Source organism: Trifolium pratense, linkage group LG5 (assembly GCF_020283565.1).
Source record: "Trifolium pratense cultivar HEN17-A07 linkage group LG5, ARS_RC_1.1, whole genome shotgun sequence".
Lineage (NCBI taxonomy): Eukaryota > Viridiplantae > Streptophyta > Magnoliopsida > Fabales > Fabaceae > Trifolium > Trifolium pratense.
In genome coordinates, this window is record NC_060063.1 from 38,472,874 (window position 1) to 38,489,308 (window position 16,435).

Consider the following 16,435-nt stretch of genomic DNA (forward strand, 5'->3'; position numbering starts at 1 on the left):
CTCATGTTGTGATTTGAGTTATTTGAGAATATGATAAAAGTGACTTTTTCCTTTGTAAATTCAAAACCGTCCTTTTTGATTATACAATGTCCATGGCTTATACGGCTTAGTTACACAAACCGATTTTTTCAATGAAAATGACATATATGGCTTCATGGCTTAGTTAGAATGTAAAATCCGGTTACATAAAACACTTTTCACTCACAAATGTTTCAAATGGTTTATATGGCTTAGTTTGATTTGAAAAGAAGTGTACTTCTAGTTCAATCATCAATTTTTTGGACATCAATTACCCTTATTTTGGACACATGGCAGCACCTTAAATAAGGGTAATATAAACTTATCCAGAACAATTAACTTTCTTATATAGATTAGTTATCTTGACTCTTGAGTATAAGACATACTCAAACTCTCAAAAGGAAAGGCAAAGAAAGAGACCAATTACCACGAGGCTATGGCACAAAACAGAGTTCAATTTTTAGCCTATATGCATAATGCATTTTCATGATATAGAACCTTTACATCGTCCACAAGAACATTAATATCCCTTGAGACATTGTTAAAAATCTTATTGTTTCGGGCATTCCAAAATAACCACAAAGTCGTGTGATAAATCAACAACAAATTAACCCTTCCTTCCTTTAGCGTTTCTTTCCTCCTCAAAAAAATTACAAGAACAAGATAAATAAAATCGGCGCATATTCTTTTCTCTATTTATTTTTTTTTTGTCAAGTAAATTTAGTAGTTAGAAATTTCACCAATCATCTTAAGGTGGATAAATGGGATAACCAAGGTTCAAACCCCGCCCTACATATGAAATGCAATGTCTCTATCAACTGAGTTAAGCTTAAGGAATTATTTTTCTCTATTCTAAAAAGGGAGAAACATATGTCGGAAAATTATAAGAAAATGATGTATTAGTATCCAAAAACAACATATTTTGAGAAATATTTTAGTTTTTTTTCTTTTGGCCTTCACCACCGGTTTAATTTGGTACGGGGTCAGTTCTGACATCAAGTGGTTTCAGCCCTCTCCCGATCGCAGTAGAAATTAACAACATATTTATCACAAATATAAAATCCACAATTGACAGATAATCTTTTGCAGTAAACAGAAATATAAAATCTCCATAATAAAATTAACAAATCATTAGTTGGTTCAGTGGTGATTAGCGCTAAACTTGATAGGAAGGATCATGGTTCGATCCCCCGCAACTGCGATCAGGAGGGGGCTGAAACCACTAATGTCTGATCTCCGAACCAGATTAAACTGATGGTTAAAAAAAAAAAAAAAATTCACAATAAAACTAGGAAGAAACAATTGGAGCCGTCAAATTGTACTCTCACCAAAAACATTTGTTATGCCCCTTCGATTTGTGGTAGAAACAACATCGTCACAAGAAAACCAAATACCGGTGAATTTAACTGGGGCGTAGTCAACAACGATTATGCACGAGATGAACATCCTAACCAGATGTGTTTCAAGGTGTGGATAGTATGACAAACGTGTCAGCAAAGCCAATCAATCGGGATGTTATGCTGAAAATTCCAACGTTGTCCGTTGGAAATCATTTGGTTTTATAGATTTTTCATTTCTTTTGTGCTTAAATTACTGTTGTCGGATTATTCGATGCACAAGATTAGTGCAGCAGAGGAAGCTGCAAACAACATGGCTGCATACTGAGGATCCAGATCAATTCAAATGCATAAAATTCAATCTCAGATTGGCTGACATAGCCTTACATCTTAGTCTCTACATCAATCTCATATAGAGCTTGACATTTTTTTTCTTTTAAATAGAGAGGACTAAGATTTTCATATAATACTACATAGCAAGCATAACATCATTTAAACACATAAATTTCAAACAAAACTTAAAAAAGCATATCTGCTAAGCATCATCAAATCTTGCATTAACTCATAGAGAAAAATGAAAAAGAAATATCGACATTGTCAAACCAGGGTAAAAGTTAAATGAAGTTTTTAAGAAGAGAATGAGAGTTTTCACCTCTATGTGTGCGTTTGATTCGTAAAACAGCAAGAACTGAACATAACAGAATAAAATAATACAGGACAGGACAAAACTGTACCGGAAAGATATAGGGCAATAATATTTTTATATTCGAAAATAAAATGGATATTTTTGTATTTTTTATAGTTGTACCGTGGACAAAAAGTTATCTTCTGGTTTAGTGAGGGACAAAAAATCTTGTTTTTGTCCTGCCTCTTGCCGCCTAATTCGTCCAGTCTCATAACCAGTTTCAAATCAAACAGGGTACAACAAAAGTTGTCAGTCCAGTCCCCTGTTTTTTTAGCAAATCAAACGCAAAATGACTCAAGAAGACAACCAAATTTTATATCAGTAATGGTAAAAAGTCCATACTACAGGTTAAATTCCCATTAGTGTAGCAAATTTAAATCCCTTTTTTTCTTTTATTCTTTTGCATGTTTGATGGGTTGTTGGGTACTTTAGGAGGTTCTCATGATAGTTGTTGTCTGTGTCTTTGTTTTTGAGGGATATGTGGTGTGTAGAGCTTTAAGTTGTTTGAACCTTTGTAGTGTATGATTTAAACATAGTTTTAATTGTGGATTTTTTATTCATTTTTTATTTAACAACAAATAAGGAAAAAAAATTCAAAAGAAAGTCAGGTTCAAAACACCCATCAAATTCTAATTCCTCATGCACTTGATGAATGTAGAAACATAAAATTGGATCCATCTATGAAAAAACAAAATTGGGATTTGATTTTGAAATGCTTCCTAAATATCAAGAATGAGATGCAAAATAGCATGAAAGATTAATGGTTAATTGATTCTTTAGTTATATAGAGAGATTTAAAATGAAAAAATCTTTCGATATTTCCCAAAGATATCAGGTGTATAGAATATTTCTTTTGATAATTTGAGGGTATTTATCCACCAACCAATAAGAACAAGTCACATAAATAAATATACATGTGATATCCACAATTAACTTTTAACCAAATTTTATTTAATCATATTAATATGACTTGTTTTCTTGGCTAAATACGCTCAAATTATCAAAAGACAGTGTAGAAAAAATCATATATATTTAAGGCTACAAATTAAAATTACACATATCATGCCCCCATTATTCAAGATTTCTGGCTCCGTCACTGAGTCCAATCCCCTATTTTTTTTGCAGATCAAACGTAAAATGACTCAAGAAGACAACCAAATTTTATATCAGTAATGGTAAAAAAGTCCATACTACAGGTTAAATTCCCATTACATGCATACCGAAATTACTCTACAAGGTTATAATATCCAAAAGAAATTAAGGTAATATATCTCTCAAAATGTACCTAAAAACAAGCCGTTCAAGCATATGCACTGTTTAACACAATGTACTCACATAAAATACTGAACATGGGTAAAATGCCAAGAAGAGTTTATAAAGAAAAATCACTGATAATTAAACCTGACTCGACTATATTCATATCAATTGGCCAACAGGGGAAATAAAAAGCAAGATAACAATATGTAAAAAACTTAACTGCTATGTAAGACCTACACTGACTCGTTGCATAATCTAAGTATCCAACTGCTAAGTATTTTATATAATTGTGATGCACTAATCCAAAACTATAAGTCCAACTTCAATATTAATGTATTAGAGATCTTCATAAGTGTGCAGCCAACATTATGGCTGTATTTGTCCATGATTATACTACGACTTTAAACCTATAGAAATCTCAACCTTTCAACCCTTGATGACTCCAAGCTAGTGATAACCCCCTTTAACTAAGTATTGCAGTTAGTTCAATATGGTTCTTAACTAAGTATTGTAGTTGGCCCCCCGTTTCCAGATCTGTAACGCGGAGTATGAACCGTTTTCGATCAGGCTTGGCTCGGGTCATCTGGGTTTGTATTCTTTGGTTCGGATTTGGTTCACATCCACCACCTCCGGCGCGACGGTGGTTGTCTATCGGCTCTCTTACGGTGTTTGTTCTGTTTGGTTCAATTCCAGCAATTTGCAGTGGTCTGGTTTTTGGCTCGAAAGGGTCGTTTATGCCTGTTGTGTTTTGTCATAGGGTTCTAGTACGTTAATTTGTCCATGTTGACAGTCAGTTCATTCGCCATTTCATACCTCAACTAATGTCACACATCATTTTTTTGCTATTTGGTTTTGCACCCATACGCGGGTTCGCTGGGTAGTACTCGATGTGTCTGTGTTTGTTGTGGTTTTTACCCATTAGGATTAGTTCTAAAACCACTTGTAGTTGGAATTAATTGTAATATCTTTAATTACTACATTTTCATGTGGCTAACTGGGTCAGGTTGATGTCCCCCCATTTGTTGTTAAACAGTGCCCCTGAGCCACTGTTTAAGGAAGAATAAATTAAATGGGTCCCACTTCTTTAACCTTGGTAGAAGTAAAATAATTAAATAAAAAAATATTATATAGCAATTTTTTTTTTGCGAAAAGTAAACAGTAAACACAGCTTTGTTGAGCCTTTGCAGAAAAATCGTTTCTTTTCTGTTGACAAAAGAGATCGGACGCCGGCAAGTAGATCAGAGCAGTTTGAATGTGTGGTCGGCGACATGCACAAACAATGGATTAGCCAGATCCATTGTCACTCGGAGCTTATCTGTGAAAAAATGAACTAATCACCGGAAAACCGGAGAATCGCCGCACCGGAGAGTCATGACTGAGAAAATGAAGAAATAAATGGCTATTAACAAGCTTGATGAGTTGCTGGAAAATCCTTGCTTCGTTCATAGTTGTTGTCTTGTAAGTTGGTATGAAAGGTGGAAAGAGAAAAACAGTACCAGTAAAAAGAAAGAGATGAGCGTTACATATTCTTTTAATATATTTTAATTAACATTTATCTGCATCTCTCTTCAATCAAGGCAAAATAAGTGGGACCCATTCACTCTTAGAAGAAAAACATTTATCTGCATCTCTCTTCATATATTTTGTTTAGCATTTGCCTTTATTTTATGATTAATATATTTGGGATAGGGCAGAGGGTTTCTCTACTCTCCTTTTGCTTAAAAAAAAAAAAAAAACTATATGAGATTTAATCTAATTTTCCTTGTATTATGGATAGGTTGTTGTTGTTGGTACTTGATTCTAATTTCTAACAAACCAATTAAAAAGCACAAATGGAACAACCAAACTGCAGCGAACCACAACACAGTAGACTTGGCATGAAAAATTACAAACCTGAGTTCGTAACAGTACAGCAAAAGCAATGCAACAGAAACATAATTATGCAGAATCGTACAAACCAGAATATTGCGCACACAGCTGTAGCGAACAAATCAGACTCGCAGACATCGAGAAACGCAACATGCATAATGTGCTTATGCAGAAACAGAACATGCAGAATTTACTACTTAATAGTACTAAAGGCCAAAAATTAGTAACATGTCCAGAGATTAAATTCCGGTTACACGCATCCAGAAATTGCTCTATCAGGTTATACATGCCCAAGTCACATGTCAATATCAAAAAGTTGTTAAGGAAAACAAAATACATCACACCAGAAGAGAAAAGCGAAAAAGAAAATACTTTGACATTATTAATATACTAAAGAAAATAATACTACTAACTGCTAAGGATTAAAAATAGTTGTAGAACTTGTAGTCCACAAATCAACAAACATAACTGCAGCTTCAATATTGATGTATTACATGACATGTCTTCGAAATTTCACGGCTACCATTTCCCAGCTACCGTAATTATGGTTGTATTGTCCATAATTATTTGGACTTCCAGTAATTTCAAAGAAATCATATTTACAACTAAAACTATAACCACTTTAAATCCAATAACATATTCAGGTATAGGTGAATATATGCAATAGACTATTGGACTAAACAATCATGGAAGGAGAAATGACATTACAGAAAGAAGTATTGCATGCTAAAAATGCATGAAAATTCAACTTATACATGTAGTACAGGCAAACTAGTTGAGGTTAAGACTGATAAACAATAGGATTTTGAAGAAATGCCAATCAAAACAAAACCAACATATGTCAAAGTAAGAAAAGCTAAACAAATTTCAAAGACAATATGGAACAAGAATAACATATTAAGTCTAAAAGACCTAAATATCTAATCATGACATGCATGTCTTGTCCGCAGTATATGCATGATTGAGTTTTTCCTCATACAAATTTAATAAATAAGAGGACTCGTTCTTAAAACGTTTTTTAAGCATATCACGAAACAACTTCTCGGGCAGTACAAATGGATGCGTTAAGCTTCCATTCTTATGAAACAAACCTTTATTGAGAAGAAATTGCACAACAGCAGCCCTCGGAATGATCCTTTTTTCCAAACTTAGTGACAAAATATATGGTACTTTGGCAATGGCCATAGCATCCCAACCCATCTGATTGACCCAAAAGCTCATCACTAAATTTATTTTGTCAATGGATGTTAACATACAATAAGGTTTCTTTCTAAATGCTTCAACAGCATCTTCATCAGACCAACCCCATTTCTTCAAGGCATCAACTTTCTCCTTCCACAAGGTTTTGGTTACAGTTGCTTTAGCAGTCAATGCTACGGAAAAAATTACTTTCGAAGGATTAAACCCCAAAACCTTTACTTCATCCACAAATTTCAGCAAGTCACGGAACAGGAATACCCGACTCCGGATCTGAAGCAATCTTGCAATGTTTGAGTTGGCCACTCCATTTTCAAGCAGCATTGTGATGTTACGTGACACACCTTGGTCACAAAGTAAAATTGGATTGCCAATTACACAATCAATAGTTTTCTTGTCTGATTGCAAGAATCCATAAAGCAATTCATAGTTTGGGATAATAAAATTCTTCAAGCTTGGAGACAAGATTTTGGGATTTTTACTGACAAGGTTAACAATATCAGATTTAGAAGCACCTTTGGAAAGAAAAAATTGAAACTTTGGCAACACCCTTTTGGAGGGATTGCATGAAAGCAACCCTGGTGACTTCTGAATGGTATCACGTAATTGGGAATCTGAGAAACCATAGTTTCTAAAGAAGTTGAGAACTAAATCAGGGTTTTGGGAAGTTTTGAAACACACTTTGTAAGTGGAGCAGAGTTTGGAAGCAAATTGTGGTGAGAATTCAAAATTGCGGATGAGGTAGGAGACAGGAAATGGGGTTGAATCGGAAGTGTTTGTGCAGTAACGAAGAGAAAATTGCGATGGGTAACGGTGGAAAAGAGGGTTAGGGTTTGGGGATTGTAATGTTAATCCCTTGAGATAATAATAGATTAGGGTTTTGTGGCGCCATGAATTCAATTTGAACATATTGAAAGCAATAGCGAAAATGGTTTCAAAATCGAAATGTGAAAGAGAAGAATAAAACTATTTATGTTACCTTAAATCTATTCATGTCGGTGGTGGACGGCGAATCAAGGCGGCGGTGCGACGGAAGTGCAATTTCCGATGTTTTGGCGGTGCGACGGAAGTGCAATTTCCGATGTTTTGGCGGTGCGAATCACGGCTTATAAACGTACCAATGAACTCAATTGAAACCTGGAAGAAAAAGAAGGAGTAATTCTTCCTTTGTTTTGGCCGAACAAGACATATGTATATATATTTTCACTCTCATTTTAAATATAAGTAATAAAAAAATAGATTCATTCTTGAACAAAAAAAAAAGATTCATTAATAAATTTTAAACACAGTTTTTTTAGAGTGCCGATCGTGGACAGTGCTGATTGAAGAAAACGAGAATAAGTTCACGACACTAGAAAAATTGTTTAAAATTTAAATAAAATTAATAATCAGGAATAAGTGGGTCCGCCCCTTAAGGCCCTTTTTACAGCTCTAGGTTTGGCTGACATATTAAAAAAATTGATCATTTCAATCCAATTTTATGCGGTTTAATTTTGATCTCTTTTTGGATGTATATCCAAACAAAATTATATATTGTAAATTTTTTAATTAAATATTAATATTATAAAACACTATAAAATAATAGTTTGAGTTTTTTAAAGAAATAAATAATGGATTTGGTGGAATATATATGCGATTTTGTTCGATTTGGATCGGTTTTGAAAAATCAATTCAAAATTCAATTCGATCTAGCGATTTTCACAAAATGACATCCAAATGCATCCAAAATTATTCGGTTTTGTTTATCAGTTTATGGTTTTTATTTGAATTGGTTTGAATTTGAACACCCCTAACATCCGAGCCAACCCAAATATAATTCAGACCTTAATTGGACAATTTTTTTTTGGATAAAGCGTAATTTGAAAATTAACTCGTTAAATTTGATTCATGAATCAAGTGAGCTGCAAATTATATTCGTTAAGTAATTTAGTTAAATTTGAGCTAAATATATTAGAAATTGGAAGTTCAAGAGTATTTTAAGGATATTCTCAATTCTAATGAAGAAAAAAATATTATTTTTTTATATTTATCAGTATATTTATGTAAGTCTGAACTTTGTATATGTGTTTATCTTTTAAAATATTTTATACTCAAATTCATTTTTTTTTAATTCAATATACTATATCTTTTAAAAAATTAAAAGTTGTGATGACAAGAATTTATATGATGTTTTTAGTATTATTTTAGATTAGTTTTTAATAGCTTTAGTAGTAATTGAAGATTAAATGCAAGCAAAAATCTGGAGATGTGAAGTTACTTGACCAAGAAGCAAGAAAAAGTGGAAAATACACAAAAAAATGAGCAAAAAAGGAAGAAATTCACCTTATATAGTACCCACGAAGCAGCACGATGAATCTGTTTTATTTTCGAAGAAATTTGATAAATGCCAGTTGTCGTGACACGATCTGCCTACGATGTGAAATTCCTGAAACCATCATAGCTACGATAGATACGATGGAGCACGAGAAAAAACCCAAGTCTGCTAAGAAAACTATAAATAGAGCCATCATCCTTCACAATTATTCATTCCAAAATATTCAGAGTTATTCAAAAGTTAAGAGAACTCTAAGGAGGAGGCAAAGAAGGCAAATGAGCTCTCAAGGCATAAGGTTAACCTTTATGCTTATTCTTTCTTATTGTTCTTGTTATGGTATTTAGTAGCTAAATACTTCTAGTTTAAGTCGAGTAGCTGAACTCTCTTATGAATGTTTGAGTTCATGATATTTTGTCGAGATAACCTTTGTCGAACTAAGATATGTTAATTTGTGTTCGTAAGAAATCCAAATAAATTACAATATCCATCATCTTAGAGCCTTTAATTGCTTTTGTCTACACGTCAAACCAATTTTTCTATTGGCGTATAGTATTTCTTTATAGAGCAACGTTTTCGTTAATTTGATACTCATATTGACTTCTGATCTAACTAAGTTTTGTATCCGAGTCAATTTATGTCATAGATTGAATTCCAATTAATTTGATTAGTTAGGCATCTGGTTGAATTAATATACATCGAATTACGACCTATAATCAATTTTGTCTACAGATCAACTCAAGTTTCATGTTGTTTATGTTTTTTTAGGGTCTTGCTAAACAGTGCCACCGAGGCACTCTTTAAGCATTCAATTTAAAGAAATAATTTTGATCTGACCTATTTCCTGATTTTATTTTTTGTTTGATTTGAAACATGAAATTAATTATGTATTTTTTTGTTGGAACAAAATTGATTTAAGAATGTTTGCCCCTAAATCTATTAAGGTTTTGATGATAACAAAGTATTAATAAACAATTGGAAGGACTACAAATTTAATTTAAGTGCAGATATTAGCTTCAGATAAGCTCTGAGTGAAGCTCAGAAGATATGTATTCAGAAGTTTACAAGCGCTCAGAAGATGTTGAACTTCAGAAGTTACAACCTTCAGATGATGAAGTCATCAGAACTTCTTAAGTTTCTAAAGCTTCATCAACCTCTGAAGATCTTCTTGAAGTCTGTGAAGATTCTCTTTTGCAAGTCAACTCTTCTACCAATGAAGAAAAGGACCTTTCAAGCTTGATCAGAACAGCTACTCTCATTTTGTCTGTCCACTCTTGAGAACGTGGGTCATCAGACTTGTTAGCTGAATAAGGAAAGTCTTCTCTGCACATGGTCATAGTGTCTGAAACTCTTACTCAGTTTTAGAAACAACCAACTGCATCAAGACAAGCTGCTTGAAGACAAAAGGTTATCTACTTCAACGGTCATCTTTATGCAACGACTCTTTTCTAGTTGTATATATACTAGAAGGATCAATTGTATTAAATAAGAATTTACATTAAGGATCATACTGCGCTCAAACTCTGAACCGTGAATACAAGCTCTGAACCTCTGAACTAGTGTTGTTGCACTCGTAGTCCAAATACTTTGTATTCATTGTATTTGCTCTTTAAGGTTCTCTTAAGAGCGGTTGTATTCTTTCAATTACTTTATTATCTCTAGTACTTGAAGAAACTTAAGCTTGTGTGCTTAAGTGTGAAGTCTTAAGCTTGTGTGCTTGAGCATTGTTAAGAAGTCTCTTGCTTGTGTTCTTGAGCATTTGTAATCTTGTGTGATTATAGTGAAATCCCTTGGAAGTGCAAGGGGACTGGACTACTCTCGTTTTGTGAGAGGAACCAGTATAAATTGCTTGTGTGCTTTCTCTCTCTTTATCTTGTTATTATTCTGTTACTTATCCGCTGCTAACTTAGTTAAGTTAAGAACCTTGAAAAAGTTTTAACTTGGCTAAAACACAATTCAACCCCCCCCCCCCCCTTCTTGTGTTTTCACACCTTCAATTGGTATCTAGAGCACTGGTCTGTTACTTTCACTTAACAATGAGACAGTAAAGATCTTGTGAGAACACTATGTCTGGAGGAGACGATAGTAGCACTAGAACAACCGGTGAAGTTGGTGAGGCCAGTGGTGCTGGTGGTGGTCCTAGAAATGCCTTTGGTTTTGACTACTTGAGTAATGAATCACATGAACATAGTGGCAATAGAAAAGCCCCTATATTCAATGGTGATGCATCATTATTTGAGTGGTGGAAGGAAAGGCTGTACAGCAATATTATTGCTATTGATCATGAGTTGTGGGATTTGGTTGAGCTGGGAGTAACTTTTGAAAACTTAAATGAACATGGAAGATTGTCCATTGAGCATAGAAAGTTACTCACACCAGCTAACTTAAAAACCTACACTAAGCATCATAGAGTAAAGGACATTGTTGTTGGTGCTATTAGACATGAAGATTATGTCAGAATAGAAGACAAGTCTACTGCTAAATCTATCTTTGACTCTATGTGTGCTACCTATGATGGTAATGAAAAGGTTCAAGAGGCTAAGGCTAGTCTCTTGATAAGGCAATATGAACTATTCACTATGCAACAAGATGAAAACATTGAGACTATGTTTACAAGGTTTCAAATCCTTGTATCTGGTCTTAAAGCTCTTAAGAGGAGTTATTCCACCTATGACCATGTTCAGAAGATTCTGAGAAGTCTTCCTATTGCCTGGAGACCTAAGGTCACTGCAATAGAAGAAGCTCAAAATCTCAAGACTCTGAGTCTTGAGGCTCTGATAAGCAATCTCAGAAATCATGAGATGGTTCTGAATGCTGATTCAGAAGCTAAGAAGAAGTCCAAGTCTGTGGCTTTACAGTCAACTAGGACTCCTTCTAAAGCTCTTAAGACTCAGCTTCTTGACTTTGAAGAGGAATCTTCTGCAGATGGCCAAGAGGAGGAAATGGGTGAAGATGAGTTTGCTTTATTCACCAAGTTTCAGCAATGGAACAGGTTTAACAAAAGAAATTTCAGAGAAAACAGCTCCAGAAATTTTGTCAGCAAAAAGGATGATCAGAAGAACTGCTTCAACTGTAAGAAGCCAGGACACTTTATTGCTGACTGTCCAGAAATGTCTGCTAAAGACAAAAGCAAAAGATACAGCTCAAAGAAGCAACAATTTAAGAGCAAATTGAAAAAGAGTCTGATGGCTACTTTTGAAGAGCTATCATCTGAGGAAGAAGTTGAGGAAGAGGAAGAGGCAAATCTAGCCCTGATGGCTTCAACTGACTCAGATGCAGACTCAGAGGATGAATCAGAATCAGATTCAGAAGTAACAGATGAGGTATTTTCTGACTGTTCTAAATCTCAACTTATAACTGCACTTAACAAGGCCATTGAGAAACATCTCAGAGTGTTAAGTAAACAAAAAGTTTTACAAGAAAAGCTTAACACTCAGACTGAACAGACAGAACATTTTCAAGGTCTATATCAAGAAACTCTGAATAGAGTGAATGACTTTGAAAAGGGTTGTGCTGTGTGTCACAAACCTATTGATGAGCAGGAAATAGCTCTTCAACAGTTTGTGCATCTCAACCTTGGGAAGAGCAAAGCTGCTAATAGAATTTATAATGTTTTGAGACATAGAGGAGAAGGACTTGGCTATGAATATGGTAGAACATATTCAAAGCTGAAGACCTTTGCCAAAAAGGTTGGAAAATCTTGGGTTTATTATGTTGTTCCACCAAGTGAAGAAGGAAAGAATCCTGGTACTTTTGAAAATGAGGATGATGATCTGAGAGATTTAGAAGCTGACAGCTCAGAGGAACCAAGCTCCTCAGGATCTGGAAAGAAAAGTTCAGAAGATAGAAGCTGTTCAGAACCTGAGAACATTAGTTCAGAAGTTCTGAAGACTTCAAAATCTGAGACTTCAAATTCTGGACCCAAAGGAACTTCAGTACCTGAAGCTAGTCAATCAAAAAACTCAGAAGTTTTTAAAAGAAAAAATTCAAACTCCAAACCTCAGATGCAGTACAGGACTCAGATTATTTATGATTCTAGAGTCAGTAGATATAATCAATCAGAACATAGGATTTGTGATAAATACAAACCCTGGAATCATAAATAATCCAAATCCTGGAATAATAACAGATCTCAAACGAAGAAAAGGTTTCAAAAAGGTTATTATTCCAAACCAAGATCTTTCTCTAACATTCAACAACATAGTAAGCATTTGTGGATTAACAAGCGTGGACCCAGAAGATGGGTACCAAAAGCTGAAATAATGTACCATTCAGATTTACCAACTAGGAAAGGATATGTCCTACCTATAGCATGGAAACAAGTCCTATGCAAAGGAAGAAGGGCTTATGTCCTAGACAAATGGCTGACAAGTTCTCAAGTTAACAATCAGAACTTGAGAAATGAAGAGGAAGAATACTGGGATGACTTTATCATTAACTGTGATGAAGAGTTCTACCGCAATGATTAAAGTTGTTTCTCATACAGCCTGCCACTCAAAGAAGTATCATGAATCACTCATGGTATCTGGATAGTGGATGTTCAAGGCATATGACTGGTGACAAACAACTATTTTCTAAGCTGACTATGAAAGAAGGAGGATCTGTTGGCTTTGGAGGTAATCAAAAAGGAAAGATAATAGGTACAGGTACAGTAGGTAATTCTTCCCTATCTATTAATGATGTTTGGTTAGTAGATGGACTCAAACATAACCTATTGAGCATAAGTCAATTTTGCGACAATGGTTATGTAGTTGTCTTTAATAAGGAATCATGTACTGTGTCTAAACAATCTGATAACTCCATTGTATTCAAAGGTCTGAGAAAGAACAATGTTTATAAAATTAATCTTTTTGACTTGAATGAACAAAAAGTGATGTGTCTTTTGACCTTGAGTGAAGAAAAATGGATCTGGCATAAGAGGTTAGGCCATGCTAACTGGAGGTTAATCTCTAAGCTTAGCAAGCTTGACCTTGTCAGAGGTTTACCTAAAATCAAATTTCACTCAAACACACTTTGTGGTTCTTGTCAAAAAGGAAAGATTACAAAATCTTCTTTTAAACCTAAGAGCATTGTTTCTACCTCAAGACCATTGGAACTTCTTCACATTGATCTGTTTGGACCAGTTAACACTGCCTCAATCAATGGAAAGAAGTATGGATTAGTAATTGTTGATGATTACAGTAGATGGACTTGGGTAAAAGTCCTAAGAACAAAAGATGAAGCTTATGATGAGTTTAGCATCTTCTGCAAACAAATTCAAAATGAAAAAGGCTACACTATTTTAAAAGTTAGAAGTGATCATGGTGGAGAATTCGAAAATGAACCTTTTGAAAATTTCTGTGAAAAATATGGCATTCTGCATGAATTCTCTTCTCCTAGAACTCCTCAACAAAATGGGGTTGTTGAAAGGAAGAATAGAACTCTGCAAGAAATGGCCAGAACCATGATGCATGAAACTAATGTAGCAAAATTTTTATGGGCAGAAGCTGTAAACACAGCATGTTATGTTCAAAATAGAATCTATATCAGATCTAAGTTGAACAAAACTGCTTATGAATTGTTCAAAGGAAGAAAACCTGACATTTCTTATTTTCATCAGTTTGGATGTACCTGTTACATCTTAAATAACAAAGTCCATCTAAAGAAATTTGATGCTAGAGGTTATAAGGGTATCTTTATAGGATACTCTGAACGCTCAAAAGCATACAGACTGTATATTTCTGAAACACACACTGTGGAAGAAACTATGCATGTCAAGTTTGATGACAAAGAGCTTGACCAAGTGTCAGAGCTTGTGGAAGGTTTGTCTAGATTTCAGGTATCAGAGGATCAGTATTCAGATATTCCAAACTACTCAGAACATCCATTCTCTGAAGAACCTCTGAACATGACAGTTCCTACAGACTCTGAACAACAAAGAACTGAAGCAACTGCTGAACCTGCTGTTGATGAGTCTGAAGATGATGAACCCCCAAGAAACACTTTCAAATACAAATCATCACATCCAGAGGAACTGATCTTAGGCAACAAGGATAGTCCAAGAAAGACAAGATCTCAACTGAGAAATAAGGAATCTTTAGTTGGTCTTATCTCAATGATGGAACCTTCAAAGATTGATGAAGCTCTGAAAGATGATGCTTAGATTGTAGCAATGCAAGAAGAGCTGAATCAATTTCAAAGGAATGACGTATGGACTCTAGTGCCTAAACCTTCACACAAGAACATTATTGGAACAAAATGGGTATTCAGAAACAAGCTGAATGAATAAGGTGAAGTGGTAAGAAACAAGGCTAGATTGGTTGCACAAGGTTATAGTCAGCAAGAGGGGATTGACTATACTGAAACCTTTGCACCAGTTGCTAGACTTGAAGCAATCAGGTTACTTCTATCTTATGCTGTTAATCATGGAATAACCTTGTATCAGATGGATGTTAAAAGTGCCTTCTTAAATGGTTTTATTTCTGAAGAAGTGTATGTTAAGCAACCTCCTGGTTTTGAAGATGTTTCAAACCCAGAACATGTTTTCAGATTGAAGAAATCACTGTATGGTCTGAAACAAGCTCCAAGAGCTTGGTATGATAGACTCAGTAATTTCCTTCTTGAAAAGGGTTTTGAAAAAGGGAAGGTTGACTGCACACTATTTAGAAAAACAACCAAAGAAGACATTTTAATCATTCAAATTTATGTTGATGATATTATTTTTGGTTCAACTAATGCTTCCTTGTGCAAGAATTTTTCTAAGATAATGCAGGATGAATTTGAAATGAGCATGATGGGAGAATTGAAGTTCTTTCTTGGAATTCAAATCAATCAGAAGAAGGAAGGAACTTATGTTCATCAATCAAAATATACCAAAGAACTTCTGAAGAAGTTCAATCTAGATGATTGCAAAATAATGAACACCCCTATGCATTCAACTACCAACATGAGCAAGTCAGAAGATGAAGGAAAAGTAGACCAAAAGGTCTACAGAGGTATGATTGGTTCTTTACTCTATCTGACAGCCTCTAGGCCAGATATTTTATTCAGTGTTTGCTTATGTGCAAGATTCCAGTCAGATCCTAGAGAATCTCATCTTACTGCTGTAAAGAGAATCTTTAGGTATCTGAAAGGAACAACTAATCTTGGACTTCTCTATAAGAAATCCAATGATTATGTGCTAAATGGATTCTGTGATGCTGACTATGCTGGAGATAAAATTGAAAGAAAATCCACAAGTGGCAATTGTCAATTTGTTGGTGAAAACCTTATCTCCTGGGCTAGTAAGAGACAAACTACTATAGCTTTGTCTACAGCAGAAGCAGAATACATTTCAGCAGCTAAGTGTTGCACACAACTACTCTGGTTAAAATATCAGTTAAAAGATTACCAGGTAAGCAGTCACAATATTCCTTTATATTGTGATAACACTGCAGCCATTCATTTATCTAAAAATCCTATCCTACACTCTAGAGCCAAACATATTGAAATAAAACACCATTTTATCAGAGATTATGTTCAGAGAGGCATTATAGATATTAAGTTTGTTGATACTGAAAATCAATGGGCTGACATATTTACTAAAGCCTTACCTGTTGAAAGATTTGATTTTATAAAGAAACATCTGAACATGTTTTCAATCTCTGAATGAAAAATTTTATTTGGCAATTAAAGTGTAAGAGGTTATGTATGTCAGAACTTATGATTCAGAACATCTGAAACACAAGCTCTGAAATACTTAACTCTGATAGATTTTTTTTAAAACTCAGAGGCTCTGAACTA

General features: G+C 34.5%; 1 protein-coding gene across 1 annotated transcript; it reads right to left on the reverse strand.

Moving 5' to 3' along the window:
• Positions 1 to 6,090: 6,090 nt before the first annotated feature.
• LOC123886608 lies at positions 6,091 to 7,272 on the reverse strand. The gene has a single exon (XM_045935913.1). The coding sequence runs from the start codon at positions 7,270 to 7,272 to the stop codon at positions 6,091 to 6,093; it is 1,182 nt and encodes a 393-aa protein (XP_045791869.1).
• Positions 7,273 to 16,435: the final 9,163 nt, after the last annotated feature.